Source organism: Opisthocomus hoazin, chromosome 1 (genome assembly GCF_030867145.1).
Source record: "Opisthocomus hoazin isolate bOpiHoa1 chromosome 1, bOpiHoa1.hap1, whole genome shotgun sequence".
In the NCBI taxonomy this organism is placed as follows: Eukaryota; Metazoa; Chordata; class Aves; order Opisthocomiformes; family Opisthocomidae; genus Opisthocomus; species Opisthocomus hoazin.
Genome location: NC_134414.1, coordinates 30,720,595 through 30,748,031, shown reverse-complemented (window position 1 = coordinate 30,748,031; position 27,437 = coordinate 30,720,595). Strand labels below are relative to the sequence as shown.

Sequence of the window (27,437 nt, the reverse complement as noted above, 5' to 3'; positions counted from 1 at the left end):
TCAGTTGCCAGCTATGGTTGTTGTATGCAGATGTCCTGAAAGAAACCACTGGTTTGTACTGGTATCCATTACGAATAAGCTACAGGATCAGTGAAGGCTGCGAAGGAGCTGTGTGATATTTATGATTCAGCAGCAAAAGCTGCCCCGTGGAGGAACAAGTCATTAGGAAAATGAGATACAACGGGGTCCAGAAATACTTCCACACATTCAACAGTGAGCATTGTTATTGTAGTTGCTTTACTAAGTCAACCAAAGAGACTCAAAAACTGAAATACAGAGACTTTATACAGAATGAGTTGGGAGTACAAATAAACAAAAGCAACATTCTTCAGGAAATGGATTTTAGGCATGTTTTATAAACATCAATAAATACTGAAAAAGACACGACAATTTAAAAAGAAACAATACCAACAACTTTAAATTGTCCCAATATTTAGAATTTAAGCTGATTTTTTATACTTTTGCAATAGGGATTTCATCCAGAAGTCCTTATCTAATTGAAAAAGGAACAAGAAAAGTAGTCATCTTGTTACTGATACAAAACCAGGGAAGGGATCACAACTAGAGCAGAAAAATGACACATCCAGTTAGAACCGTATTACAATTTGGCAGGAATACTCTTAATGAACACAGTGTATGTGTGAGAAAACGACAGCATCACTATTATGGGCATGAAACGATGACCAAGTGTCATTATCCATGGTCCAAAATGAAAAAGAACATTAGTGAAAGGGGAAATGAAGACTAGGAAAAGGGGGGAAAAAAAAAAAAAGGAAAATTTAAAAGCCATCTCTTCATAATAGTCTTCTAAGGCAAATGTTGCATGCACTACCTCCCCAAGAAACTAGATGAAGCTCTTCCATTCCCTGTGCATCTCCTTTCATTTAGTTTCATGAAGAAAGGTTTGAGAGAGCAGAGCGCTGGGAAGAAATACTACAAACCTCTAAATTAGTGAAAGAGCTTCCAGCATCACTATTATATTCTGGGTAGGAGGAACTGGAAGAAATTATGTTTTTCAGCCTCTGAAGTGCAATGATCAATAGCAAAAGGAGAAAAGCTAACAGACTAAGGAATATAGAAACATAGACATAGACGTTGGATAAACGGCCAGGCGATGAATCCACGGAAGTTGAAAGGGATGTGGGATACAGCTCCAGGAAAGTCCCATTTTCCATATTTCCTACAAATCCAGACAAAGGGTCAGGTTCTGACATTTTTGGGTTTGGGTTTTAAAAATGACAACAGATCTTGGATTCAAAAGCAGTTTTAGCAGCATAACAAAGGGTTTATTTTAGGCATCCATTTTTCCATCACAATGAAGAGATGACAAGTCAGCCAGCGATCAAATTTATCCTTTACTGCTCAAGCCCAGGACAATGTAAGACTGTATCCTTTGGAACTGCAAGGAAAAAAAAAAAAGCAAGATTAATTTACTAGCAGATAATGTGATTTAATGTGTGCCTGAGACAATCTGGTTCTTAAGAGTTACAAGTTATTATTCCTTAGCAGTAAGCTGCAATTCTTAAAGTATTAGCTAACGACTATCTTTATATCTGTACTTTCCAAAATGCAGGGATTAGGAGAAAACCTACCCATCAATGAATTAAAATTGACCCTTCCCCACCACGAGTTGTTTAACCGAGGAACGGCATGATCAAAAATGTACTTTATATGGGACAGACCTATTGGAATCCAGATTCGTCAAGGAACAAAAATCCCCCTCAGGACATCAGCTCCCCAACCTAGATAAGCGAGGCTGCTCAACGCCGCAGTGGATGACAAATCCACTGCCATTAGTCACTTACTCCACACTGTCTTGCCAGGCGTACCCAGAATACCTGCCAGACCTGCGTTCTTACTTTGTATTTATGAATTGGATCAAATGGTTCCAAAGAGCAAAATGCATCTCGCTGTAATGCTGCATGGGGATCTCAACAACAGGCACATTTCAGTGAAGTGTTGCAGCTTCTGACACCTACAAACAAAATCCCAAGGGAACGGGCAGCCCTGGCAGCCCAGCAAATGCGAGGGGACTATCCAAAGGCAGAAAATGCCAATGGGGAAGAGATCCCATCTTCAAAAAAGCTTTGCCTCTGGCCACTTTCTGCTGGAACCTGGAAGTTCGAGCACTGGCAAAGGTCAGAGCAGCACAGGACAAGCAGATCAGGGTATGGTAAGCTGCTTTTCTTTAAACTGACACAGTCAGTCCCCAAGTGCAGTCTGGAAACGTAAGAGAAGGCTTGGTGATGGCGAATTGCTTGTAAAAAGCTGACATGGTGCAGCTGAATTGCGTGACATAACCCATTGCCTTTGTTTTGACACAAAACAGATAATGCAAGGTGCAAGCAGATAGGAAATGAAGCTCATTTTCTGCATATAATTGTCCGCATGCAATCTTTCTATCCATCCATCCATCCATGGTAAACCTCTCACTGCAGATACTCAGGCACTACAGGGAAAGGCAGCGAGCTTTTCCCCTGCTAGGAAGACAACATCCACACAGAACTACGATTCCAACGTGGTCCCTCTCATCCTGACCTTGCTTTCAGCCTTGTCCTGTGGTCCCAGTTCAATACAATTATCTCTAACTCACAGTTAGAGGCTTTGAGGAAAATCTCACCGATTTTCACAGCGATAGAGAGAGCAAACACTGTCAGCATCTGCCAGAGAGATAGAATCAGGTCCTTAAAGTCATGATGAGACAGGCTGGGGTCTCCTGTGTGTCACACAGCTGCCCAAGTATCTCTTTGAGTTTCCATGAAAGTGTCCCAACACTGTTCCCAGCAACGGTCTGCCTTATAATTTTTGCTTTAAACATGCTACCCTTGCTAACTTAGTCAAGCACCTCTTTCTTGAAGAGGCCAACACTTTTTGACACTAGGTGTGACCCAACCTGGACTAAAGATTCTTAAGAAGGATAAGGTACTTTTCTGCTGGTCCTGTTTCTTCTCTGAGAACACAGAAGCCTTGGAGACACCCACTGAAAATGCTCAGAAGTTTGCTTTGCAGTCACTTGAAGTTATTTGCATAGTTACCCGCTGTACTTTTGCACTGTAAATTAAAATTTAGGAGGCTATGCTATACGCTGTAAAAACCCCTAAGTGCCTGAGTAAACAAGGACTACATTAAGCAGTAGGTAGAATCTGAACATGAGGAAGAACTTCTTCCCTCTGAGGGTGACGGAGCACTGGAACAGGCTGCCCAGGGAGGTGGTGGAGTCTCATTCTCTGCAGATATTCAAGACCCACCTGGACAAGGTCCTGTGCAGCCTGCTGTAGGTGACCCTGCTTTGGCAGGGGGGTTGGACTAGATGACCCACAGAGGTGCCTTCCAACCCCAAACATTCTGTGATCCTGTGATCTGTAATCTAATTCTACATTTTTAAGCCCTATTTTATTTTCTATACCTCAGAACTACATCTATACTACTACTTAAAACAGGTCAAGGCTATTCTCTGGTCTCAGGGACAACTCGTGTGGCACCCTGCATCAAGATGGCTAAACTCCCTTTTATCCCCATGGACAGGATTGCCAAATCACATCTGCCTTTGGGGATGAATCCAATCCTAACCCCAGATATGTCCAGGCATTGCTTGAGAGTGCTACCTGGCCAAAACCATGCCAGGAGGTATGCTTGCTAATTCAACAGGAGAGACGATGACAGACCTATGCCCTGCCCTGGATTAATTTGCTAGTACATACACATCCATGTTTTAATGCATAAAAGGTTACATTCCAGATCTTGTTTAGTTGTTTATTTATTGCATTTATCGTTTTATTGTAGAGCTTTTGGTAGTCTTAATTGAGCATCTCGACAGCCTACAAGATATGCAAGAATACAAAACTGCATCTGCAAATACCACATAAAAATATTCTTAACCTTGTGACGTATCATTCATACTAATGTATAAAATATACTAAACCAAAACCATTTTATAACCCTAATAGTATTTAACCCCACAGGAAACAGCATTTATTGTACCTCATGAAATAAGTCACACCAGACTGAACAAAGAGAGAACCTTATAAGATTGCACTCCTTTTGAAATGTCTTTAATTTAGTGATCCAAAATTAACTAATGGAAGAATACATGTTCATGTTCTGGAAGTAGTTAAGTGCGTTATAGCTAATTTATCCTTTTTAACAGGTAGCTTTGATACAGAAGATGTTTATCCTTGATTACTTGTCATGAAAAGCAGATCCATTATTAATTGAATTTCTTTATAATAACTTAAGGAATTAATTCACATAAATTCTTTAGTATGGCAGAAGTTAAAAGCCTTTAAATTCTTCACAAATTTGAAATCCACTACATTCTGCTTTTACCATTAACAGTTTTGGCCCCGGTACAAGGAAGAACTTTGGCGTAGGACTTTCTTTGACGTCAGTGAAAAATTTATGCTCTTAAATAGGACTAATCAGAACCTCACAGTTAAGCAGAGATTTGAATGCTTTGCTAGATCAGAGCCTTTATAGGTCTTGCAATGTCAACTGGACTATTTTTGATGGAGTATTCTGCAGTCAGATGAGAGGCACTGTAAACTCTGATTCCAGCTGATTATGGCCCAGATCCTAGTTGCCTCACTCACACTGTGTAGTGATATGACGTGTAAATGAATCTCACCATAAAATGTAGCCTCAGCTAAAGTGGCTCTTTGGGTAATATTTTAGGAAGAAAAAAAAAATCTGTGTTGTTTTAATCACACATTTAAAAATATGGACCTAAAGTGTGAGGTCCCACTCAGTCTAAAAGGATTTTTACCAACCATCTGTACCCTGATGGAGTAAAACAGCAAAATCCTACCGAGTGTGAACATATCTGGTCCTGACATCTCAGTAGTATTCACAGAAAGGTACAAAAAGCTTAAGGGAAAAAAAACAGATCCAATCCTGGTCCCTAGTGCTGTTCCAGCACTGCAATGGTGCCGGAGAGCAGCCAGGCCAGCTCAGCCAGCAATGGAGGGCAGGGATGCCAATGCCGTTCTGGACCAACGTGCGCCTGCACGAACCTCTGCCATGCCACAGGTCAGACCTCCCAGCCTGCGAGAGGGGGACCCGCAAGCAGTTTTATTCAGTGCACCAGCACTACTGCTTCGGCTCAGGTTCCTGCTTCTGCTGGGAGAAGAAGGTAAGTCGCATAATCAATTTCTGTCTCTCTGACCCTAATACTTCCAAAGGAATAACCCCCAGTAAAGTCAGGTGTCAGCTTCACCTTCTCGTTTGGTAATTGATTTTGTGCGTTTCTGAGAACTAAACAGAACAACATCAAAACCTCAAGCCCAAACCTGCTCCCAGAAAAGTGTTTGGGAATTTTGTCACTGACTTCACAGTACAATGGTGAAGTTGAAAGTGGCTGACCGCAATAAACCTGCTGTCTTTCCGAGAGCCATAACCCCATCAAGGAACACAACTAAGGAACCACAGTTTTCAAATTCTCTAGTGGCCCCTGCTTTTCCCTCATCTATTGTTGGAAAGTCGTTTTGGTTTAAAGCAAAGACTTAATTTAAAGTGCTATTGCTGAATGACTGCAGATGGAGAGGAACTCTGACAGGAGACAGCTTCCCAAATAATCAGTCCTGAAAACTCCTGGGACAGGAGAACTGGGACCTGTCTGCTGGGGGACTCAGACTTTGTGGCGTAGCTGGATCCGGATTACTTTCTCAGAGGCACCTCTGCAGTCCCAAGACAGGGATGCATGGCTTGAGGAGGCTTCCTGAGTCATCGAGTCTAGCCCCACCACTAAAAATCCCAGGTCACAGTCAGCCTTTCCGACACCGGCCGAGTTTTCCTGCTGTTGTTACTCCGCTGTTACACAGCCTTGCTGCTCTGATGGGCAAACTTAGATTCACGCATTTCAGCAAAACAACTCACTGTACCAAGACGGCAGACTCCACCTCCATGCTCTGCTGGTTTTAGATGTACAAGATGGCAAAACCTTGTTCTGCTACTTCAGTCCCCAAGTATGAGGGCTGGCACACAAGGAAAGGCTCTGCTGTCATTTGTACATCCTCACTTTTCAACCAGAACCACTATTTAAGTATTTTCCTCCAGCTGTGCATCTTCCTCCATTCATGTCCTTGGTATAAATCACTTTTCACAGATGAGGACAACTCTCTTACTCCAAGGGTAAGGCTACCTGGCAAATACTGTACGCAGGCTCGGGTGGAGTTTTTCATCTTTTATCTCATGGTAAGTGGGATATAGGCAAATTGCCGTTCACCAAAAGCAGGGCAAACTGGGTAGGTGAGGGATTAAGCAAGCCATCACTATCTAAGAGGTAAATCCCAGGTACCACGCAATATTGTGCCTGGGTAGCCACGCCAAAGCTATCAACAGTTTGCATCTTTGATGGCACCTGTCAAAAAACTATTATTTTTTTTAAAGAAATGGAAATGTGGTCAGGAGCAGAGGCCTCATCAATTATCATACACCCTGGGTGCCAAATTATATGTAACATATGCAATCTTGAGCATCGCTGAGACAATAGTCGTCTCCCAGTTCAGTCTAAGGTGAATGTTAAACGAGACTGCAGCACTCTCCAGGATGGCACTCAGTAAACAGGGAGCTTTTTCATAGTCCCAATGCCATAAATCCTTCACCATCCAGTTGCCTATATTGTATTTCTCTGCATATCTTCATGCAACAACTCTATTTCTCAAGGCTCAGTGAAATACAATTTAATGGAGCACACTTGCAACCACTGAGGCCGTAAAAATTGAGGAACAGGAAGCAAAGATAAGGCTGGTAGATTAATTTTCTTGGGAGTTTATAAGCCATAGATAAGCACTTGGTTTTCTTGGTTCCTCCTGGCTTTATGTGACTACAAGCTGAGAAACACCTTGGCTGTTTCAGAGCTTTCAAAATGTTTAAGCAGAGAGACAAATTCACATCAAAGAAAATCAGCCCTTCTATGCTACATAAACTAACATTTTTCTCACAATCTCCCATCGACTCTTTCTTCGCAGGTAGAAGGTATTCTAAACAGCCCTTATGGTCAGCAACTCCTAACAGAGGAGAGCTTAATTTGCCTTTACCGTCGTTACAACAGTGAGGTCCCTCATCCCATCAGACATCAATACGCTGTTAATTGTATCTGCCTGCCTTCCCTAAAAACTTAAAACCCTTTTGGCTGTTTTCAGCCCAATGTACACAGAAAGGCAGAAGATGAGTGCAACAGCAGGATTAGATTTCTACCACCTCCTTCAAAACAGAGGGCTCTGTGGAGGGCAAGGAGTCGCTTGCTGACACGCTGCAGGACAGCCGAAGAAGCGTGCCCATGTCTGATGACCACGGACCCTGGCAGAAGGAGCCTCTGGCCACCAGTCTTTGTTATCTCCGCACACACTGTCCTCCTGCAGGTCCAGCTGCACACAAATGTGTCCCAGGGAATGCGGAGATGAGGGTCGAAGAAGCACACCCCTGCACTAGTGGAACGACGTGCCCAAAAGGGATGAGACTTGGGACCTTTCCCCTGATGGGGAGGATCTGGTGGTTAGCAGATCCTAGATGGCCCTGAAATTACTGGCCTAATTAATCTGGCTAGGAAATGGTTAGGAAAGGGAGATGAATTGCAAGATGGTACTCCGGGTCTGTGCAAAAATCGCTTGCGCTGTATGAGGCAGACAGCTCTTCGTTTTGAGTCGGAGAGGCGAGGCAGAGGACATTCATTAAAGATGACACTGATTCTCTCTGTGAAAGGACTCACAAGTGTGTTCTCTGCTCTCTTTTGCCATTTGAGAAAGTTAAAGCCAGGAGTCAGCAGATAATGATATCATCTCCTCATGACCTGAAACCAGAACCACTCCTGCTTCGGAAGGGGCAGGAAGAGGAGGAGGAGGATTGTGCAGGCTCCCAGAAGAGAGCCCAGGAGACACGGTGATGCCAGTTCCAGGATGAAACCTCCTCATCCTTAAAGGTGCGCCGCTCCCGTTAGTCCTGTTATCACACTCATTAATTCCAAAAGCTGGAAGCAAGTTTTCACTAGATTTATTTCAACAGATCTATTAAAAAGATTAAGGTTTCTTTTGACCTTCGCTAATTTGATATATGTACAAAGGCCAGTGAGCTTCTGGTTTAATTATTTCATCTTCATTTTCTGCATTTATTTCCTTTAGAATATAGGACTATGTCACCGCATATGGTCCTTCCAGCTAACATGTAACACAAAGCATTTAATGCCATTAAAAATATGTTTGCATGCTCATACCAAAGGAGTGAATGAACTTTATATACAGGCAACCCTTCAGTCTTGAAAGGCAATTTGCTCTAGACTAGAAAAATATAGCAGTTTAACATCATGCAGCTAAATTAGACAGCAGCTCTAGATAGAAAAGAAGTAAGCAACATTTTATTCCATTGAAAATGTAGAAAGATTAGGTAGGAAAGGCAAAGAATGACTGCTCGATTGGAGTTTATCTAGAATACGATCCTTAATACTTCTTATTCTTGCACAAATGCCTTTGGCAACTGAAAGACCACAAGTAAGTAGGATGCTTCTTTTTGCTGTTACAGCTGGACCCTCCAGGAGCAGAGAATCCCTTTACCACTCTGCCTCGCAAACCGGATCAGTCACCAACTGACTCAATAAAAAAGCGCACACAAGGAAAAGGAAAAACTATTTCCTGCCACAATCAAAGTCTTCCTTCTAAATTATGAACTAATTTCATTTTTATTACAATTTAATATGATTTAAATTTATGACTTTTAAAATCTAGGACGACAAGTGCCCAGATGGCTTGGTTGCAGGTGAAAATCAAGTTGTAAATTGTTTGGGGTCTTGTGTGGGGCTGGGAAAAGGACACTCTCAGACCCGTAAGGATACTTAGATTAATTCAGATAACATCAAATGCTTCTATCATTTATATCTCCCACAGATGTGCACATTATAGAGTTAATTATATCAATGTAAAGCAAAGACATCATGACCTGGGATCAGACCCAGAGCCTGTCATTTGAATCTGCTCCTTAAAAGCAGGAGAAAAACAAGCACAGAGAATGAATAAAATACTTACAAGCAGGAAGATATGGGGGTGCAAGCCGAAGGTCCAATGCGCAGGATGTGATTAGTTATGATGCCCAAATCTAAAGGAACTGCATGCTGAGAAAAGCTCCTATAAAAAAGCAAATCAAAGCTGAAGAGTTTAGTAATAACTACATTAATAAAGAAACAGGGAGGAAAAGTGCTGAATTTTGACTGCTCTCGGTGCCAGAAATTTCAGAAGAATCCTGGCTTATTTTTTATTCCTGCTAGTCACATCCTTCTACTGTCCAGTGACAGCACTGCCTGTACAATATAAAAACCTTGCTTATCTCTTGATCTCTGCATTACAACCGTGCCTTGATAACACCTTTCTCCTCTTCTTTTGCAGAGTGCTCCAGGACCAGGACACCCTGCTGTCCTCTGGCACTGCTTTAAGCACCGGCGTCCTGTATCTGCATTCCAGTTCATTTCATACCATCCCCTAAAGACTCCTGCCAGGAATGAGGTCTTTCTGGATTACACATCATTATTTATTTATTCCCTTTATTTCAGACAATCTGCACTTTAATTTCATTTACCTGAAATCCCCAAACTGCGTATCGTACATGCACAAGGATAGCTAGCAGATTTTTGTGTGCTACATTCATTCAATACCTAAAATTAAAACGTGGCCCCCGAACTGTAGTTAATAAAGCAAATTAAATGGATTGTATATGAAGAAACAATCCCAGACAATGCAGATTAAAGCAAAAGTAGGGCCACTTTCAAAAAGGATCCTCCCCTTTGGGAAAGAAAAGACGCTTGCACAACCACTATACGTCTCAGAGCTCTACCCTTTCAGCACATTTGGTTTGAACTGCATTAGAGAAGCAGATCTCTGGGGATGAATGTTAATGTATTGTTGTGTTGCTTTCATCCCTTCAATCACTGAATCACTTATGGTTTAAGCCTGTCCAAGTTCAATAAAGAAAATTATCTAGTGCAGCTGTTAAAAGTCAGCATTGTTGAAATCCAAATGTTTTGATAACACTGATTATGCTAGTGTTCCACCTCAAGGGAGTCGGACAGCTTCTTGGCCCCCTCCCTGTGCAGAAGGAGAGGTGGGAGGCTGCAGGTGAACCCCGAGGCCAGCTTCCCCAGGGATGGACCCAGCACATCCTCTGGATGCGAGGACATGCACCCCAGAAGCACGGAGGCTGAGGCAGGTGGTGGTACTGGGATGGAGAGTGGGATGCAAACAGCCCCTGCACACCTTTTCTCTGGCAAATCTGCCTCATGTACCAAAGAGCTCAATCCTATGCCCCTCAGTTTTGTCTCTTCGCAGCAGCGACCCTTTCCCTTTCCTTTGTTTCTTTCCCTGGCTCTCTTTGGGGAAAGACGCACGAATCTCTGCAAGGGGGACTTTATCATCAAACAAGACAAATATAAATGATTTTGCTTCTTTTCCAGCTCTCTTTTGTCCCTGCAGGATCTTCTTTAGTCCCTCTCCACCCAGAGACACACAATGCTCTTGCCCATTTAGCCCTTCTTTCAATACAACGCCCCAGTACCCGCCAAGGCGAAGGGAAGAGAGCCTACCAAATCTTGAGCTAATTAAATATGCCAGAGATGCAGCGCAAAACACAATACATCCTCAAGGCTCTTTAAATGCGTGCATTCATATTCAAATGGCAAGCGTACACAGTGAGATGGAGAGGTCTGAGCTTTTAATTAACTTTGAAGAACACAGAAATATCTGGACCGGAACATCAAGAAGCTTATCTACAGAAGACCCCTTGGCACACACAGTTGTATTCCGTGGTCCTTCATCCTTTTCTGCACCAGTCTAATGCCCTTCAGATCTATTTTCATGGTCTCAGCGGCCAGACTAGCCCACAGCCGAGGCTCACGCTGACCATGTCCCGGCACAGCAGGATTTGGCCCAAGCACCATATTCACTCCCATCACCAGTTAAGATACGCGGGGAGCAGGGACCCATCTGTTCCCTCTCTCTCTTGGGATGTGAATGGGGAAAGGAGTCTCCTTGCTGTACATCTGGGACCTCAGATAGGGAAATGGGGTCCTTCTGGTCCTGCTTCCCCTGGGAGGGTGGGTCTGGATCTCACCCAAAGGACACACGGTCGCTGGGGAAATCAGTCTCTTTCCTACGCTGGTTTGTTAAAAATATTTATTTCCCACTTTTGTTGAAAGTTTCTGGTGAAAATTACAGATTACTTAAAAAAAAAAAAACAAAGAAACTCAAAAGCCCACTCTCTGTTGACCACAGTGACAGGTCACATTTGATTTCTCTGTGTCCAGACCCAGTTTTATTTCCCTTACTCCCACTCCGAATAACTTTTGTTCCTGTTGGCCACTTTCAGACAAATTCAAGCCCAGGCAGAAACCTCAAAGACAGTCAAGCTCCTAAAGTTTAATGACAGCAAATGATCAGGAAGAGGAGACACAAAGGTTCACACAGCCATTTGGTTCCCCCTAATAGCTTTAGGTCTCGGTAATTGACTTCTACTGTCAAACACAGCCACTAAGATGCCAAAGTAACAGACCACGGGTGCCCGTGGGGACAGCAGGCTGGAAGGAGGTCCAGGGCAAGCCTAGCCAGGGAAGAGGGAGGAACAGGCGGGTGTCAGGATTCCTTAATTTCTGCGCTTTGTGGAATGACTTCTTGTCTGATTTCTTGCAACCCTGAATTCAAAAGCTTTGTTTGGAAAGAAAATTTAGTGTAGGGTGGAATGGCTGCTTAACTAAAAAATGTACATTGTCACTGGGCAAAAAGAAAGGAAGGTAAAAAAAAAAAACAGTTAAAGCCCGTTTCCCTCAATGGAACACATATATGAAAATATTTCAGCTGCTTCTGGCTTGGCGTCTCCTTTCATGGTTGAATCATCCCATTCCTGCCACCCCTCCTTGCCGAGGCAGCCAGCGAGCAGCTGTGTGGAGCATCCCACCGACACTGATAAGCCTTTCAGGAGAAGACACTACTCAGCATGTGTAGGGTGTTGGTGATGCAGTTATCTCAGAACAAACAAAAAAGTTAATTAAGCTTTGTTAGATCGCACTTCACTCTTAATGTGGGCTCCCGATAACCACCTTTTGTATTCAACACAAGGGCACCGGTGCTGGGCTCCACGCTTGGGGCCAAATGGCTGGTGCAGCAGAGGGATGTGCACCACGTTCGCCCTTCCTGAAGCCGCACAGACTTCTCATGGGCTCCTCCACATTGTTCACTCAGAGCAAGGCCTACCCGACAAAATATCAAGCCCCAGGGCAAGCAGTCCTTGTTATCAGAGCTTGCTTTCATTCTCCCTCACACTCATCTGTGAAGCTAACAACTTGCAGATCTCAGACCCTCAGCTTCAGCATCGCTCCAGGTAAAGGGCGAAAAATCCTCTGAAATATCAGGCACAGTCCCCTAGACCTACCAGGAATACAGTTTTAGGACAACATGTGGCTAAATCTGAAAGTGAATGGATTTAAGGTCTCTATTATCCCCTCCAGTGCTGTGGCACAGCACCCTGCCCGACGCCAGAGGAGGTGGCTGCAGACACCAGCGTGGTTGAGAGCCTCCGTCTCTCGTACTCCACAGGGGCACGGCCACCCTCCGTGGGCACATCGTGCCAGCCGGTCTCGGGAGCCCTCCCTGCACACTTCGGCAAGGGGCTCTGCTGAACAATAAGCGGCCTTAACTTTGCTAGTCAATGGAGTTATCAGTCCTTAACTAATGAAGTTGTGACCCAGGAAGTGGCGTCCAGAGTAATAAGAGGACACTTTGCTATGGTAAAATTCAGCTGACACACTGGCTTAAATATTTTTTATAAAAACAAAGTATATGGTCCATATCAAACCCAAAAATATTAAGTAGATTTAATTTTAACCTCCATAGAAATCATGACATAATACAAAGCTAGGACAGAAATTCGTACGCTTGTTTCAATAGGAACCTCTGTTAATGCATCATTTTGTTTCAGAAATTTTTTCTCCCCCAAAAAGCAGATTCAGTACCAACTACGTACTGTGAACGTCAATGTCCAGGGAATTTCAGGCGCAGATGTGCTATCACAGCAGCTCCGCTCTCTGTAGCTCTGCTTCCCAGCTCAGGTGCCTCAGCCTGCTTTACCAAGAGATGCAAGGCCACCGCCTTTTCCTCTGATTCTGCGCTTCACCTCAGCAGCGTAACAGCAGAGATCTCCATCCTCACACTACTCCTTATTTTACCAATGCAGGCTGCATGCCCTCCCTTGACAAAGAGACTGGGGCATTACCATATCTGTATTTGTGTGCATAATATTTACATGCTGCCACTGTTTGCAATAACTTACGCAAAGATACAACACTATTGCAAAGGGAGTTGCAGCGAACCACGCTGAGATGTGTAAGCATAAGGGGGCAGGGTTGCACCTGAAATGCCAAAAAGAGCAAGTGAGGATAACACGGACTATGGAAGGAGAGCTTCTGCTGGTGCTAGATAGAGTGATCTGTGTGACACTGCCCCTCAGGTGTCCTAGCTTTAGAGGACACCGTTGTGCTCAAATCCAGAGCCAGACGAATTCCAGCGACAGGGATGTGCAGCAGCACGGGTGAGGGCTCGTCTCGGCACGTCACCAGACAGCCGCTGAAGGCACCACAGCAGAAGCTGGGACGTATCAAGGAAATTAATGAAACGATGGACAAGGTGCCTATAAGAAGCTACAAATCAGCGCAAGGCGCAGCTCGGGGAAATACACAGGTGATAGCCTGAGGGAGACAGACGCCGAGAGCATGGGCTGATCACGGGTCTTGGTAAAGCAGGAGAGGTGGCACATCACGTACGGGGAGACTATCGAGGACTGCGTGGAAGTGAAGCCTGCGACTGACGTGTCCGATGCAGGGGAGAAGGGGGAGCAGCAGAAGGACTGACAACGAGGGGAGACGCAGCCGAGGCGGCAGGCTAAGCGGTGGGTTTTTGCAGCAGCGCCGTGGATCGACGGCCGTAACAGGATTTCCTCTGCGCAAGCCAGGAAAAGGAGGGTAACCGCAGTCGTGAAGACACAAGGGGAGGTGTGCTTGCAAGAGAGCGCAGGAAGTAGAGGTGAAAATGTCTTGACTTTCTAGTATTTAAATTCCAAGTCTCAAACCTATTAGAAACATCAGATTTTTCAGTAACTTCTGGATGTACTCTACGGTTGAGCTAATTCATCTTCTGCTTCTGCATAGATGGGGCGCCAGGAGGAAAACTGCACCGCTTCCTGCCTCTGATGGGGAATTTACGGAATACAATTTATAATTTGTGCTGCACCAGTAAGACCCAATTATGAACCAGGACACCTGGCAGACACAAGCTATCCCAGTCAGCCTTTTATGTCTGAAAAGGTTAACAAAACGCAATCGGCAATAACTTCCTAAGCCAAATACACTCATACCCATACACTCACCTACTTGGTACTAGAGTAGACTGGGATGCTGAAATAGCCCAGGACCCCTTCCCCACCAGTTCAAGGCCCTACAGCATTTCTCCTGTTGGCAGCAATGCACACGTACTGCATATAGCAAGTAGCAGTCCGCAGGCAGGCAAGCCAGGGAAACACGAGGGAGGGAGGGGTGACGTGCCTGCCTCTTCTTCCCCACCTTGAGCAATATGGTTGACCCAGTCTGAGCAAGACGCGGGGAAGGATGGCAGGCAGTACCCAGCTACAGCCAGCAGCAACCATCCCTAAGGGGGACAAGCCCTTGTCGGTGTTACAGCAGAGGGAAGGAGGCTTGTGGTTTCTGGTTGCCCTTCGTTTCAGTCTGTTCAGGCACAGAGAAGTCAGAGTGGGGTCAAAATGACCATAAAAACCAAAATCGTAAGGAAACAAGCATCCACCCTCCAGCCAGATCCCTTATCAGAATAAAACTGCCAGCACTATGCGCATCCTATATGGTCTGGATTGTATAGAATTCTTTTATTCAGCTTTTTCTCTCTCACCTCAGAATTAAATTTAATAATACCCAGTATGCATTCCTAATTTTCTTTGCTTACATAAATATTTATCAAGGTGGCAAATGCTCAGCCCTTTGACATTATTTTCACAATTTCCCTCTAACTAACCGTTTAGCATTTGCAAAGGTGGGGAGAGTTTGCTTCACTCGCTTTCTGTCCCAAACTTCATTACCTCTACTGAGATGACATCGTAACAGCCTGCAGCTTTTAGCTGGGCCGAAAGTGTCTGAAAAGGGCACGTTTTTGTGCATCCGCCCTGTTTTCTTTTTCCACGCCGTGCTGTCTAAGCTCAGCTCTTCTGCCAGCACACCGGACAGGCATCCTACAATTTATTTGCAGAGGGAGCAACCCCTTTCCTGCCGCCTCCCCACGAACGATGCCCACACGGGCGGCCGTCTGCGCCTCTGCCCACAGAGCCAAAGCTGCGCTCGCACAGCGACGACCCAGCGCCCCGCGGTGCCCAGCTCCCGGTCCGCAGCACCGCTCGCAAACGGCGCCCAGCCTGTGCCCCCATCCCTCCTCCCGCACAGCCGATTTCTCCGACACGAAGCAGAAGTGCTCGTTCGGGTACCGGCAGTCTGGCAACCCACGAGGTCAGCGAGGACAAAACCAGGCTCTTTCCAGAAAAAAAACCCCACACCTCAGGAACAACCAAGCGCGGGCCTAACACGCACCTCGGCGACAACGCCTGCCAGCACCGACCGCCCCCGGTCCCGGCGCACGACAGGGAAGGGAAGGCGCTGGGGGGGCTCCCCCAGCGCGGCGGCAGCAGCCGGCGGGGCACGGAGCGCAGGCAGCGGCTCCCGGAACCGGGCGAGGGGCAGAGCGGCTCCGCTCGGCACCGGGCAGCCAGCGCGGCGGTGCTCGGCGCTGCAGGCAGCCCAGCAAAGCCCCCCGAACCCCCGCAGCGCCGACCTCCCGCACAGAGGGGCAGGGCCGGGCCGCCCCGAAACGCTTCGGCTCGACCCGCGCCCCGCTCACCGCACCCGGCTCCGGCTCCCGCTCCCGCTCCCGCCGCCGTCCCGCGCGGCCGCGCAGGCAGCGCCGCCCCGGCCCGCCTCTCGCCCCGCCCCCCGTCGCCCCCGGCCCCGCGCGCTGCCCTCCGCTCGGTCGGGATGGGGCCGGGGGCGGGGGCCGCGCGGCCCCCCCCCCGGCGTGCCCTCCGTGTGTGGGTGCGGGCGAGGGGCTGCGCTCAGCCTGCGGGGGGCGGGAAGGTCACCGGGGGTGAGAATCACCGAGCCGTTAAGGCTGGAAAAGACCCCTGAGACCATCGAGTCCAGCCGTCACCCCAGCACCACCGCGCCTGCTAAACCGTGTCCTGAAGCGCCACATCTACGCGGTTTTTGAACACCTCCGGGGATGGGGACTCCACCGCTTCCCTGGGCAGCCTGTTCCAATGCCTGACCACTCTTTCAGTAAAGAAATTTTTCCTAATATCCAATCTAAACCTCCCCTGACACAACTCGAAGCCATTGCCTCTCGTCCTATCACTAGTTACCTGGGAGAAGAGACCAACACCCGCCTCACTACAACCTCCTTTCAGGCGGTTGTAGAGAACAACAAGGTCTCCCCTCAGCCTCCTCCAGACTGAACAGCCCCAGCTCCCTCAGCCGCTCCTCGTTAAGAGTTGTTCTCCAGATCCCTCACCAGCCTCACTGCCCTTCTCTGGACACACTCCACCACCTCAATGTCCTTCTTGTAGTGAGGGGCCCAAAACTGAATACAGTACTCGAGGTGCGGCCTCACCAGTGCATCCTCCCTGCTCCTGCTGGCCACTCTATTGCTGGTACAAGCCAGGATGCCGTTGGCCTTCTTGGCCACCTGGTCACAGTGCTGGCTCATGTTCAGTTATGGGACATCTTACAAGCCCTCAGTGGCGCTGGCCTCTGACCATCCCATGGCTGTCCCACAGCATGTACCTCTCTCCAGTGCCTAAACCTGATCCCATGTGAAGGCGACATCTCACCGGGGAGAGCAGCCCACAGGGAATGCAGGCTCCTCCATTGCAGGGAGTCTGCAGAGGGTCGGGTGGCAGCACCACAGCCGGGAGCTGGGCATGGCAAAGGAGGGGGTTAGAAAAGCAGGCTCCCTGGGACATGGAAGCTTGCAGGTGTCTTCCTGAAAACTCTTCCAGGTTCTCAGGGAAGCTGCTGAGGCCCTCAAGGATACTTCAACATCGTTTACGCAGGAGTGAATTAATAGCCATGCGAAGACCAACTGAGATAATGCCTATAAAGTATCGTAAACGAGAACAAAATCTGGCTTTGCTAGTTCATTTAGAGAGTGACTTACCTACAGCTGTTGCATTCTCTGGAATCAAATATTGGGAAAATGCTGGCTGGGTGGGACATGTTTCCTTCCGTGGACACTGCGGGAGGAAAAGGCTCAGCTGGCTTCTGGTGCACTTTTCTCATCCACTATGATTTTTTTGGCCAAATGACTTTACTGTGGGTTATAAATCAGTGATGAGTGCTGTGAAGAGCAGATGGGGAGTTTAATGCACCCTCTGCAGCTCAGTCTTGTGTCTGGCTAATGTCCATGTGCAGTTCTGAAAAGGATGTTGGAAAAGGTTGTTCTTCATTTTAAATTGCTCTTTGGGAGCTGCGCAGTTCGTAACGTGCTGCAGAGGCACTTCTGTGAGATGTGCTTTCTTCGATACAGTCTTTGCACTTCCAGTAGAAGTGTAACTTGGGATGTCAGGAAACAAAGTCAGTTTTGGAGGAAGAAGACATATGAATAAGTAAACAAAAGACAAATCTTAAAGAGAAAATAATTCCCAAGGAATGAACAAAATTTCTCCCTGATAATAACCTGTGAATGCAGTGGCATACAAGAGGTGGGTTTGACTTTCAAGTGGCAAAAATGCCTTCTCCATATATCACCTACGAAAAAAGCAGTCAATGGTTTTGGGGTTTTGCGAAGGTTTTTGTTTAGGTTTGGCTTCTCGGGGTGGAAAGTCATGTGTATGTCGTGTGATCACAGAAAGAACAGAGTATCAGTTAGCGCTGTGATGTCCCTAACCCGAAAGCGGCAGACCGCTGGCTCAGTCCCACTTGCAGCCTCTGCAGAAAAGGGCGCGTTTGACAGTGGACATGCTGAGTACGTGAGCTGCTGTGGCAGTAACACACAAAGCCTGTTGAAACTGTAGGGAAAGAAATATTGTAGAAACCTACTACACTACTGGCAATGGTTAGATTAGAGGTGAAGAATCCTGCTGAAACCATTTCAGAAAAAATACTGGGAGTTTGCTATATCGTTTCTTCTTTGTGTGCTCAGACTAGAGGGCTCCTTGGTACAAGCCCTGTGTGCGGCATGTCACTGGGGATAGAGACAGATGGTGGACTGAAGTTCTCGATATTAGTTTTGTCACATAGATAGGGTCCCAGGTACAAAACTCCTCAGGAGATGGGAGAAGCAAAAGCAGTAAAGCAAAATGATTGAGTATCGAAAAGAGAAAGAAGCCAAGAGAAATGCTTCTTCTGGTACAGCTCAATTATTCCAGCAGTGGAATTGCAAGCTGGGACAGACAGCAAGAATTTCCCCCTGAGGTCAAGTGGGAAGAAGAAGAGCTGAAGAAAAGGCAAATGCAACAGAATTGAAGTGGCTGCTGAGCCAGACGTGGTGTTACTAGCACTGGCCAAAAAGAAAATCGGTGCTTTCTAAAGAAAACAAGTTGTGATCCCTTGGACTTTTCTTGCTTTAGTGGATTTTAGTTCAAAGCCTAATCCATTGAGGAATGAGGAAATTCCTAAATGCTTCCTACTGATGGGTGTACTTACCCCCCAGCATCAGGCATAGTCAGTAGTCATCCTTGGCTCTGGGAGCAGCTCAGAAGTCAGATCCAGATCTGTTCAGTATGTCTTACAATCTCGACCTGTGTAGTGTAGGCGAGGTCATAACATCCTAGCTTGTATAGCTACAGAAAGACACCAGTACTTAGGCTAGGAGTGGGAATTAGTTTTTGCAGCTGTGCTCTGATTTTTCACTCTTTTTCTGAACAAAACACCTCTCGAGGGGAGGTGAACAGTGCCGCTAGAAGAGGGTACGTGTTTATTCAGCAGAGGAGAAGGGGACAGAAAGGCTTTTGTGCTTCTCGGAGGTCACTGATATTTCCTGATGTTTTTTTAGCTTGGGGTTACATCACTGATGTCCTGCCGCTCTTTGTGGCTTGCTCATCTGCCGTGAGCTGCTCGGTGACATTGGTTGAAGCAGCACCGGAGAGCTGTCAGCAAGATCGTGCCTCTCACAGGCTTTGTGGCTGCGTCAGGACCTCATGCAGAGGCCGCAGTGGTGGGAAGCGCCACAGCTCCAAAGTAATTAAGTTGCTCTTTTATTGCCCTTCCTGCTTCTTGCTTTCTGTGCAAACAGCACAGTGTGAGCTGGCCCTTCCTCAGGACAGTGTCTTTCATGCAAAATACATCTCACAATGTTTTGAAAAGAGAAAATGTTCCAGTCAAGCGTTAAACAGAGAAAGAGAAACAGGAAGACAGACAAGATCTTTCTGGAGAAGGTTTGAAAAATGGATGAAGGAACAGCAAAGCAGAAAAATGCATGGAGAGCCTTCAGATTGTGAGAAAACACAAAAGTCCTTACAAAGCATTTTTTAATTTTTTTTTTTAAATGCAGCTACCGTCAGCTAGGTATTGACTTTGCCTTGGAGTCAGAGCAGCGGGTTGAAGGTCTGGAGAGCACACTGGATGGGTACGGTTGTCTCTGAGGTTCTGGCCTGGAAAGGGCAGATACGGCTTGACCGATGCTTAGTCCAGTTTGGCTTCCAGAACTCTGTGTCATTCCTGCTGCTACTAGGCTGTCTGTGAGAGAGTGCAGCTTCAGTGGATGTAGTGGCTTTATATACGGAAAAGTATGGGAAATTGCATATTACTATTATTACTGCTTTGATGGTTCTTGATATGACTCCTTGTACCTGCTCAGAGCCATTAGGTGGTGGAGGAAGCAAGCAGCTTCTTGATTCCCCCGCACTGCTGGAACATCTGCCTACAGATTTGCTATATCCATTTCAAATGTGTGCAGTGGATGCTGTCTGCTTGGCTTCACAACATCTTTTCTGCTTTAGTATTCCTTCCAGGTGTACCACAGCTTGGGGAACTTCAGCTGAAGAAACTGATACAATCCCAGCCTTCTGTGGGCTTCTACAGTGTGAAATGCGGAACTTTTTCTGTTGTTATGAAATCAACCAACAAATAAGCGTTTTATCCAAATTTCTCCCTTTATCTTCATCGTTAGAATCTGTAGCTGGCTCTTTTTGCCCTCACCAAGACATTGTAATTTGTATATTGAAGTGCATGGCTGGATGCAGCTCACCCAAATTATGCATCAGAACTGTGTTTTAAGCGTCTGAAGATGAGCTTAAATTTGCTTTGTTGTCAATGGAGAGCGGTAGGTGACTGTGAAAACCTCCAGAGGGAATTCTTACTCCTCTAAGGTTGAACACGTGAGTTATGTGTACATTACTTTTTCTGATGGCCTTAAATCCATTTATTTTTCTCTTTTTGAGTATTGAGGAAACTCAGGGCTGCTTTATTACAGTCCTAAGATGTAGACACACAGCAGTTTCATGAACTAAATCCCACTCTAGAAAATCAGATCCTCATCTGTCCAGCTGGGTCTTCACTTTAAATATTTATGTATGGAGAACATAGGTCTACTAAGAGCCAGAATAGAAACAAAACCCTCTGCTATATGGACAGGTAGTCCTTTACCAAGAAATGCTGGCACTTCCCTCGTTCTTCACTGAGCTCCCAGGGGAAGGCAGCGAGCAGCGATGCCTTCCTCAACCTGACTGTGTCATCTTAGTGCCTGGATTTGTACTCAGCTTGTAGCTCTGCCTCCAGCACATCTTTTGTCTTGTGGTTTTTTGTGAACACAGTGGCTGAAAGCTAACGAGTTTGCAGGGTAACATTTTCCGATACCGAAAAGGCTTCTGCACTACAATTTGCATAAACATTACTACTGAATAATGGCCAACACTGCAAATAAGAAAAGTCTTTAAAGACTTATTGAGTCAATATTTAACTTCTAATTCCTCCATCACATAAAAGCTACTTGTTAATGCAAGGACCAGCTAAATGATTTTTAAAGCTCAATTCACTCCATCGTTAGAGGTTTTTCAAATTCTGTTAGACCACTATTAGACACAGAATTCTCCAGATACATCTAGTCTTTTTAATTACCTGCAGTCATTATTAAGAGTAGTCACTGCAAAGTTCATTCATTCTCTCCACGCTTCCTACTAATCCACTTAGGAACTTCACCATCCAGCAACCTCAGGAGAGGCTGCCTTTAATGAGAGCCCTATGGAATAACGGGCTATTCATTTCCCTAAATGTCACTTGTATAATACTAATATATTCACATGCTAATAAAAGGACAAGTGCCTCGTGCACTGTTTATCCATGATATGCTCGCATGGGTCAGCTCTGTCTGTTAATAGTTAACATTTATCATAGAATCTTTTTAATGTTTATAAGTCGGCTCTCTGTTTAGGACATATCTGCAGTGAGGTACATTAAGTACACGGCTAATGTCCAAGGTCAGCCAGTGATGTCTTCTCGTGTCCAGGGACTGCTGCTGCTTCTAGGAACCAGGGTGCATGAACAGCCAACAGCAAATGCTGTAATACAGAGCCAGATGAGGAAGTTGCACCTGATTTTAAAGGCAACGAAATTTGTATACACCTTATGATAAATAAATAGTTCTGCAAGTACTGCAACTGCGGAAACTTGTTTCCTACAGAATTCTGTCTTGAGGCTAATGACTTCGGGTCTTTACGAAGATGCAAGCTCCACTTGAAGCTTCACTAGGCAGAGCAGTTACAGAGTGGGATGTGTGTCTGTCTGTGTGGTTTTTCTGATGCCTAATAACACTTCTCTTGCTGCGAGGAAGACCATGCTGTTTCTTGCCCTGAGTTCACAGGGTCTAGTTCACCTATTTCAGCGAAGTGATTTTTGGTTTACATAAGTATTCGTGAAATCAGATTAAACCCATAAACTGTGGCATCTTGGCCTTGATTTAATTGCCCACAGAGATCCATCCATGACATTTTAGATGTCATAGGGTACCTGAGACGTGGTACAGTGCTGGTAGATATGAAAAGGGCCCGTAGGAAACCTGAAAATTTCTTACCTCATAACTGGGAAGCAGGCAGGATGCATAAGGGCATCTCAAATGGCGCTGAGCTGAGCTGAGCCTGAGTTCTCCACTGTCTATAATGGGATCTTGGGCACTCAGCTCACATAAGACACCTCCAAATATGCACATACAATTAAGTATTTTAGTGACAAGAGAATCACACTCCCTCCACCCTTTTTTTTTTCTGATTACTTAAGTCAGGGGCAGTGAACTGCAATCTAGAAAGTGTTTTGTACCCTCATGGACCTCATTGACGGGCCAGAAAAGTTTTAAGTGCCAAACCATGATTTCCAAATCCAAGTCTTATTCTGTACCTTTACCCTGCCTGCAACTCCTAACCTCTCCCAAAAGCATATCACTGCATCGGCCACTACAACTTGTTTTCCATTGATCCTTATGCCCTTTGCTGATATAGTGAGTTGGTTATTTTGCTCAGATTATATGTATCTGCATTTCTATATGTGTGGTCAACAGCCTGAATGTGGCCTCCAAATTGCAGAGTCTGGTCTCAGCTATATAGTGCATTTTCTCACTTTCATTGCTGCATTCACATAATTAATGAGCCAACACTGTTCTCTGTAATACTTGCTGCTAAATTTCCAGATCAGAGTTTCTCTCCTTGTAATACACATTCGAAGTGCTGTTTGAGGTGTAATTCTGTATTATGTCTTCTGATAGACATACTCTTGGTTGCTATTGCACCTGTATCACATGATCCACTTCAGAGTACTGGATATATTCGAGGCAGAGCTGCTGTGGTCTCCTTACCTGTGGTGTCTTAATGATGATGTCATTTTCAAAAGATAGGTATGCAGCTGTTAGTTAATCAAAACATTAGAAACCTGAAGCCCACGTACTCTACAAACATTTAATACCATTCTGTCAGAGCAGAAGTGCTTTAAAGTGAGCACAAATGTGATCTGAACTGGTTTTAAAGCCCCATTACACTGCCAGAGCACTCCAAAGTGGCCCAAGTATAAATGAAAATCAGGACCTCCATGACAAAGAGAAATGATCTGGTAAAAAGATCAATCTTATCCCCACAAAACAGCAGAAGCGACGATAGTAATGACGAACTTCATCAGGGGCCTTCTGTCTGAAGCCCACAGAGCTGGCTGCAGAGCAGACAGAGAGGAGGGAAAACAAACTGAAAGCGCAAGACATATCTCACCTGGAGCTGCCTTTTACCCAGGGAATGTAGCACAGCTACTGCAGCCTGTCTATTTATGTGTGTCGGATGAAATATTCCCAAAAGAGGTCTCTATCTCTTTAGGAGGCACTTTTTTCTTTTATTTAAAAAAACCCCCAAAAAGCAGTAATAGATTCTGAACTGAGGAAAACCTAAATCAATGTAAGGGAAGAAAGTTCGTTATAATTCAGAGAAGCGAGAGGGTTTTTGATAATTTTAGCATCCCAAAGGTCAATGGCTGCTGCTGCTTTTTGTCCCTGAGGGGTAACATTGCCTTTTCCAGCAGTGTCCCCGTTTCATCAGAATCAGAGGAAATCTATGAACTGTGTGATAACCTTAGCTAATTATTGGGAGAGTGGTAACATAGAATGTTATGACATCAGCACTGAGATAGAATAATTCTGATAACGTATCAGCTCCTGAGTGCATCTACACAAGCCAGCCGAGGAATATATACTCTGAGAAGATCAGCTTTTCATCTCAACCCTATAATGAAATGCAGTTTCTGTCACCGACTGAGAGTGAAGAAATAGCATCTGTTCCTGCCTCTTTCTGTGGTCTATTCACACTTGAATTGCTGGGAAAAAAACCTGAGTGGATTCCTACTGGTTCAGAGTCTGATAATACCAAAGGTAAATAATCACAGGTTAGCTTTGGCCAGTGGCACTGAAGATACACAAAGGGACAAAAGCTCTTTTTCTTCCCAAAACTCAGCTATGCTAATGGCAAATTAAATTTTCACAGGCTTTTTGACTGAGACAGTGTTTAAATAAGTTGGAGCTGATTCTGAGAAGTACTAAACATGCACTTTGTAATGTGTGAGGACAGTCCTCCGCTGACATTAACATCAGATCGCTTGCCTTTGGCGTCACTTGACTGCAGTCAAGGATGCTGAAGCATAAGACTGATAGAAAGGCAAATAACTCTTCACTGGAAGTGCTTGTCTGCTTGTAGAAAGTGGAACTTTGCAGTTTTCTACACTCTTACCCTAAAGTAAGCATAAAATACATGCTATGTTATGCAGCTATGCTTCAGACCACTTACAAACTACAATTCCCTTATTCCTGCCTCGTTAGGTTCTCCTTTCTAGTGTCTCCTCAGGTTTTAAACAGAACTCAGGATGGGGATAATTATGCTTTCTTATCCAATTTTATGTGTATCTATCCAAATGCAATTCCTTCTTGCTATTTTTTTTTTGACTGGATTTCGGACCAGAGGAAGCCCAACAGACAAGCTCTTCCTATGTTGCACTTTTGAGGCTTGGAAGCTCAAAGCTCTGCTGAAGTATAAACGGAGCAGTAAGAGAAGATGCCTGCTCCAGCTGTTTGAAGACATAGGTTTGTCTGTGAAAGGCAGATCATCTAGGTCATACTAGATTTCTGGGTCATGCTTTCCAGCCCAGGCTCAATCTCACTGCAGGTAAGACTATCACCCAGGGCCAGCCAACACGGAGAGGGTAATGCAACACTCAGTCATATGTAAGTTGTGTCAGGAGTATGTCCTGTATTTTGTCAGTCTGGCTAATTTTAATCTTAGATTTTTCCCTTTCCTCGTTTTCAGGTTTTGTTAGCTTGGAAAACCTTACTCTTATTTCCAAAAATCACCCAAGGTGTGTGGAGGGACAGCTCTGTGGCAGGAGGGTCAGGTGGCACTTGGAGGACAGGACCTGTCTTGGTCTCTCTGATGACACCTCTCCATTGCATTCCCCAATGTCCTTTCTAGGCTGAGAGCTCTTCCAAAGAAAGATGCTATAAAAGAGATTTTATTTCTTAAAGTTTTGCTATTAATTAATAAAATGGAGCAAAACTAATCACATTACTGTTGAGAAGACTCAAGGGATGACTGAGAAAGATGGTTTAGCAGTTTTGGGATGGTGGGCTAATAGCTGCATGCTGGGGATGATTCACTTCTCAGATAATTTTATGCATGTGCAGTTCCATGCGCATCAGTGATTCGTGAGTGGCAAGAAAGAATGATCCCTGTGAGGAACCCAGACCCTTGTAAGGAGCAGTCATCCACAAACTGACTAATTTATTCCCATTGCTCAATCTGGAAGATAGTTTTCTTGAGCCAAGTTCCCAACATTGAAGTCCGTGAGATTATTCTGTTTGGCAGCTATTTCTTATTGTTAGCAGAAGAGCTATGGAAAATGAATTTGTGTTTTGTTTTATAATCTCTGTTCCAAGTTGTCCTTTATAACTAATTGAAGGAGTTCAGCTCGTGCCAGTTTTTCACCCTCTGCAACAACAACAAGTGCATCACTGCCTAGAATCTGATTTTTCATAGGTTTACTATTCCACCATGTCTTTGTTGATGTCACTATTTTTTGCATTCTCATAATTTATGCACATACATATGTGCATGCATACTAGTAAGATGCTGGATTTCTTGGTCTGTAGTCCTGGCTATCAGTAGAAGGTAAATTCATGTCCCTGGTTATGGTCACATGAACTGTGAAGGACTTGATTTGGAAGCAAGAAAACATGAAAGGTTGCTATTTATTCAACCTGTTAAGTTTTGGACGCACTATAGTGCAATGCATACAAAGTCCTTAGCAAATAGCATCACAGGTGAAGGAAGGATTTGATTTAGTATTTCTGTTGCCCTTATGCTGAAGTAATTGTTTTTAAACTGTATAAATCAGTTAACAATAACAAATGAGTTATTATTATGCATAAATACTGAATTTTCAGAAAATAAGTTGAATGTATGTGTACGATTATTACTTTTTCCCCAGTAAATAGAAAAGTATGGAAAAGTAGTTCTAAAAATTCACAGACTTTCAATGGAGGGCGTATACTGGAGCTTTTTCCCTGAGGTCACTCATTCACATTGAGCCCAGCTCAGTAATGACCAAAGTCTTCAGTTTTCCCACTTTCTAGTTATTTGCTAGTCCATCCGACTACAAGCTTGACTGACTGCTTTGACATATTCTTTGTACAAATGCCAGAGACACTGCCTTACAAAAAGATATATCAAAATTCAAAGTTATCACTTGAGCTGAAGCAAAGGTATCACAATTTTTTCCAAAAATACATTTTTATCAAACCATTGATCCTGTGTTCTGTCATGCAAGTTGTGATATTATACCTCCTGGCTTCCTGATCATTAAAGTGCACTAAGTTATTAGCTGACACCAGAATAATATTTTTTTAAATGTTGTAAATTTAATTTACTAACATTCCTGTCAATTCTGTATGTTGCTGTATATCTGAAATAACAACTTTTTGCTTGGTGAAAGGACAGAGGTCTAAAGCCAGAACAAGCAATACAGGGTCGAGGTACAAAAACTTAACTGTACTTACAATACACGTATTCCAAACTAATTCAGACATTGCCTTACAGCAGAGTCTAATTTTCCTCTATTTCTTACGCTTGCATGGGCTGCAAAGATACAGGTGGGCGTATAGCGACTACAGCAGAGAATGCCTGCACGTTGCCATAGGTCTGCAAGATCTCAGGAGGCGTAAATGCTGCTCACTTTCTCTGTTTATTTTTCACACTATATTGCATAGTAGAATTATGAGTCCAGAATTTATCCCTTAAACCTTGCCAGGGTATTTGAGTTTCTGTAGTATATGTCTCTTCTTAACTTGGGAAATATTTGTAGTATTTAAAACTGCCATCTTAGGATGGCAACCAACCTGGAGCCCAAGTGTGTTTGCTTCTGTAGGAAGTCAACAGTTATGTATGAATGTGGTTCTTCTCTTCATTTATCCCTCCCAGCTGTGCCATTTTATACATTAAAAATATTCTTTCATTCATTTAATTTTATTCTGGAAGACAGGGAAACATTTCTAAGAGGGCACTTAATTTCATTAGCTTTTCTGAAAAGAAAAGCATAGCATGAACACCTAAGTAGAAAATTTAAATTACTGGATGCAAGTCAGAGGAGGGAAACGCCCTGATACCAGCTTTACAGACTGCAGACTCTCTGTAAACTCGCCACTGTGCTAACTAAAATTATAGCCACCACCCCATTGACCAAAACTTTGTGCAAGGAAGAGCAAGACAGGGTGACTTACTGCTGTGGTGCTTTATGTGTGTCAGGAGAGCAAGGCTATGTCTGAAATTAAAAAAGCTATGAAAGCAGTCTCATATGGTCCTTTTCTATTAATCAAACAGTTTCACTCTAATATTGAACATTACTCCTCTCTAAGGAT

At 44.7% G+C, this 27,437-nt stretch overlaps 1 protein-coding gene across 8 annotated transcripts; it reads right to left on the bottom strand.

Annotated features, from left to right (window-relative positions):
* Positions 1–223: 223 nt before the first annotated feature.
* Positions 224–17,246, bottom strand: SERTM1 (serine rich and transmembrane domain containing 1). 8 transcript variants are annotated; one of them, XM_075420563.1, is made up of 3 exons: positions 17,229–17,246; positions 9,012–9,110; positions 224–1,399 (listed from the first exon to the last, which is right to left on the bottom strand). In XM_075420563.1, exon 3 carries the CDS (start codon positions 1,212–1,214, stop codon positions 891–893), a length of 324 nt encoding a protein of 107 aa, XP_075276678.1. In that variant the 5' UTR covers positions 1,215–1,399; positions 9,012–9,110; positions 17,229–17,246; the 3' UTR covers positions 224–890. The 8 variants fall into 8 exon arrangements, with proteins under 8 accessions (XP_075276678.1, XP_075276626.1, XP_075276651.1 ...); XM_075420511.1 differs by lacking the exon at positions 17,229–17,246 and adding an exon at positions 15,923–15,988; XM_075420536.1 differs by lacking the exon at positions 17,229–17,246 and adding an exon at positions 15,918–15,968.
* Positions 17,247–27,437: the final 10,191 nt, after the last annotated feature.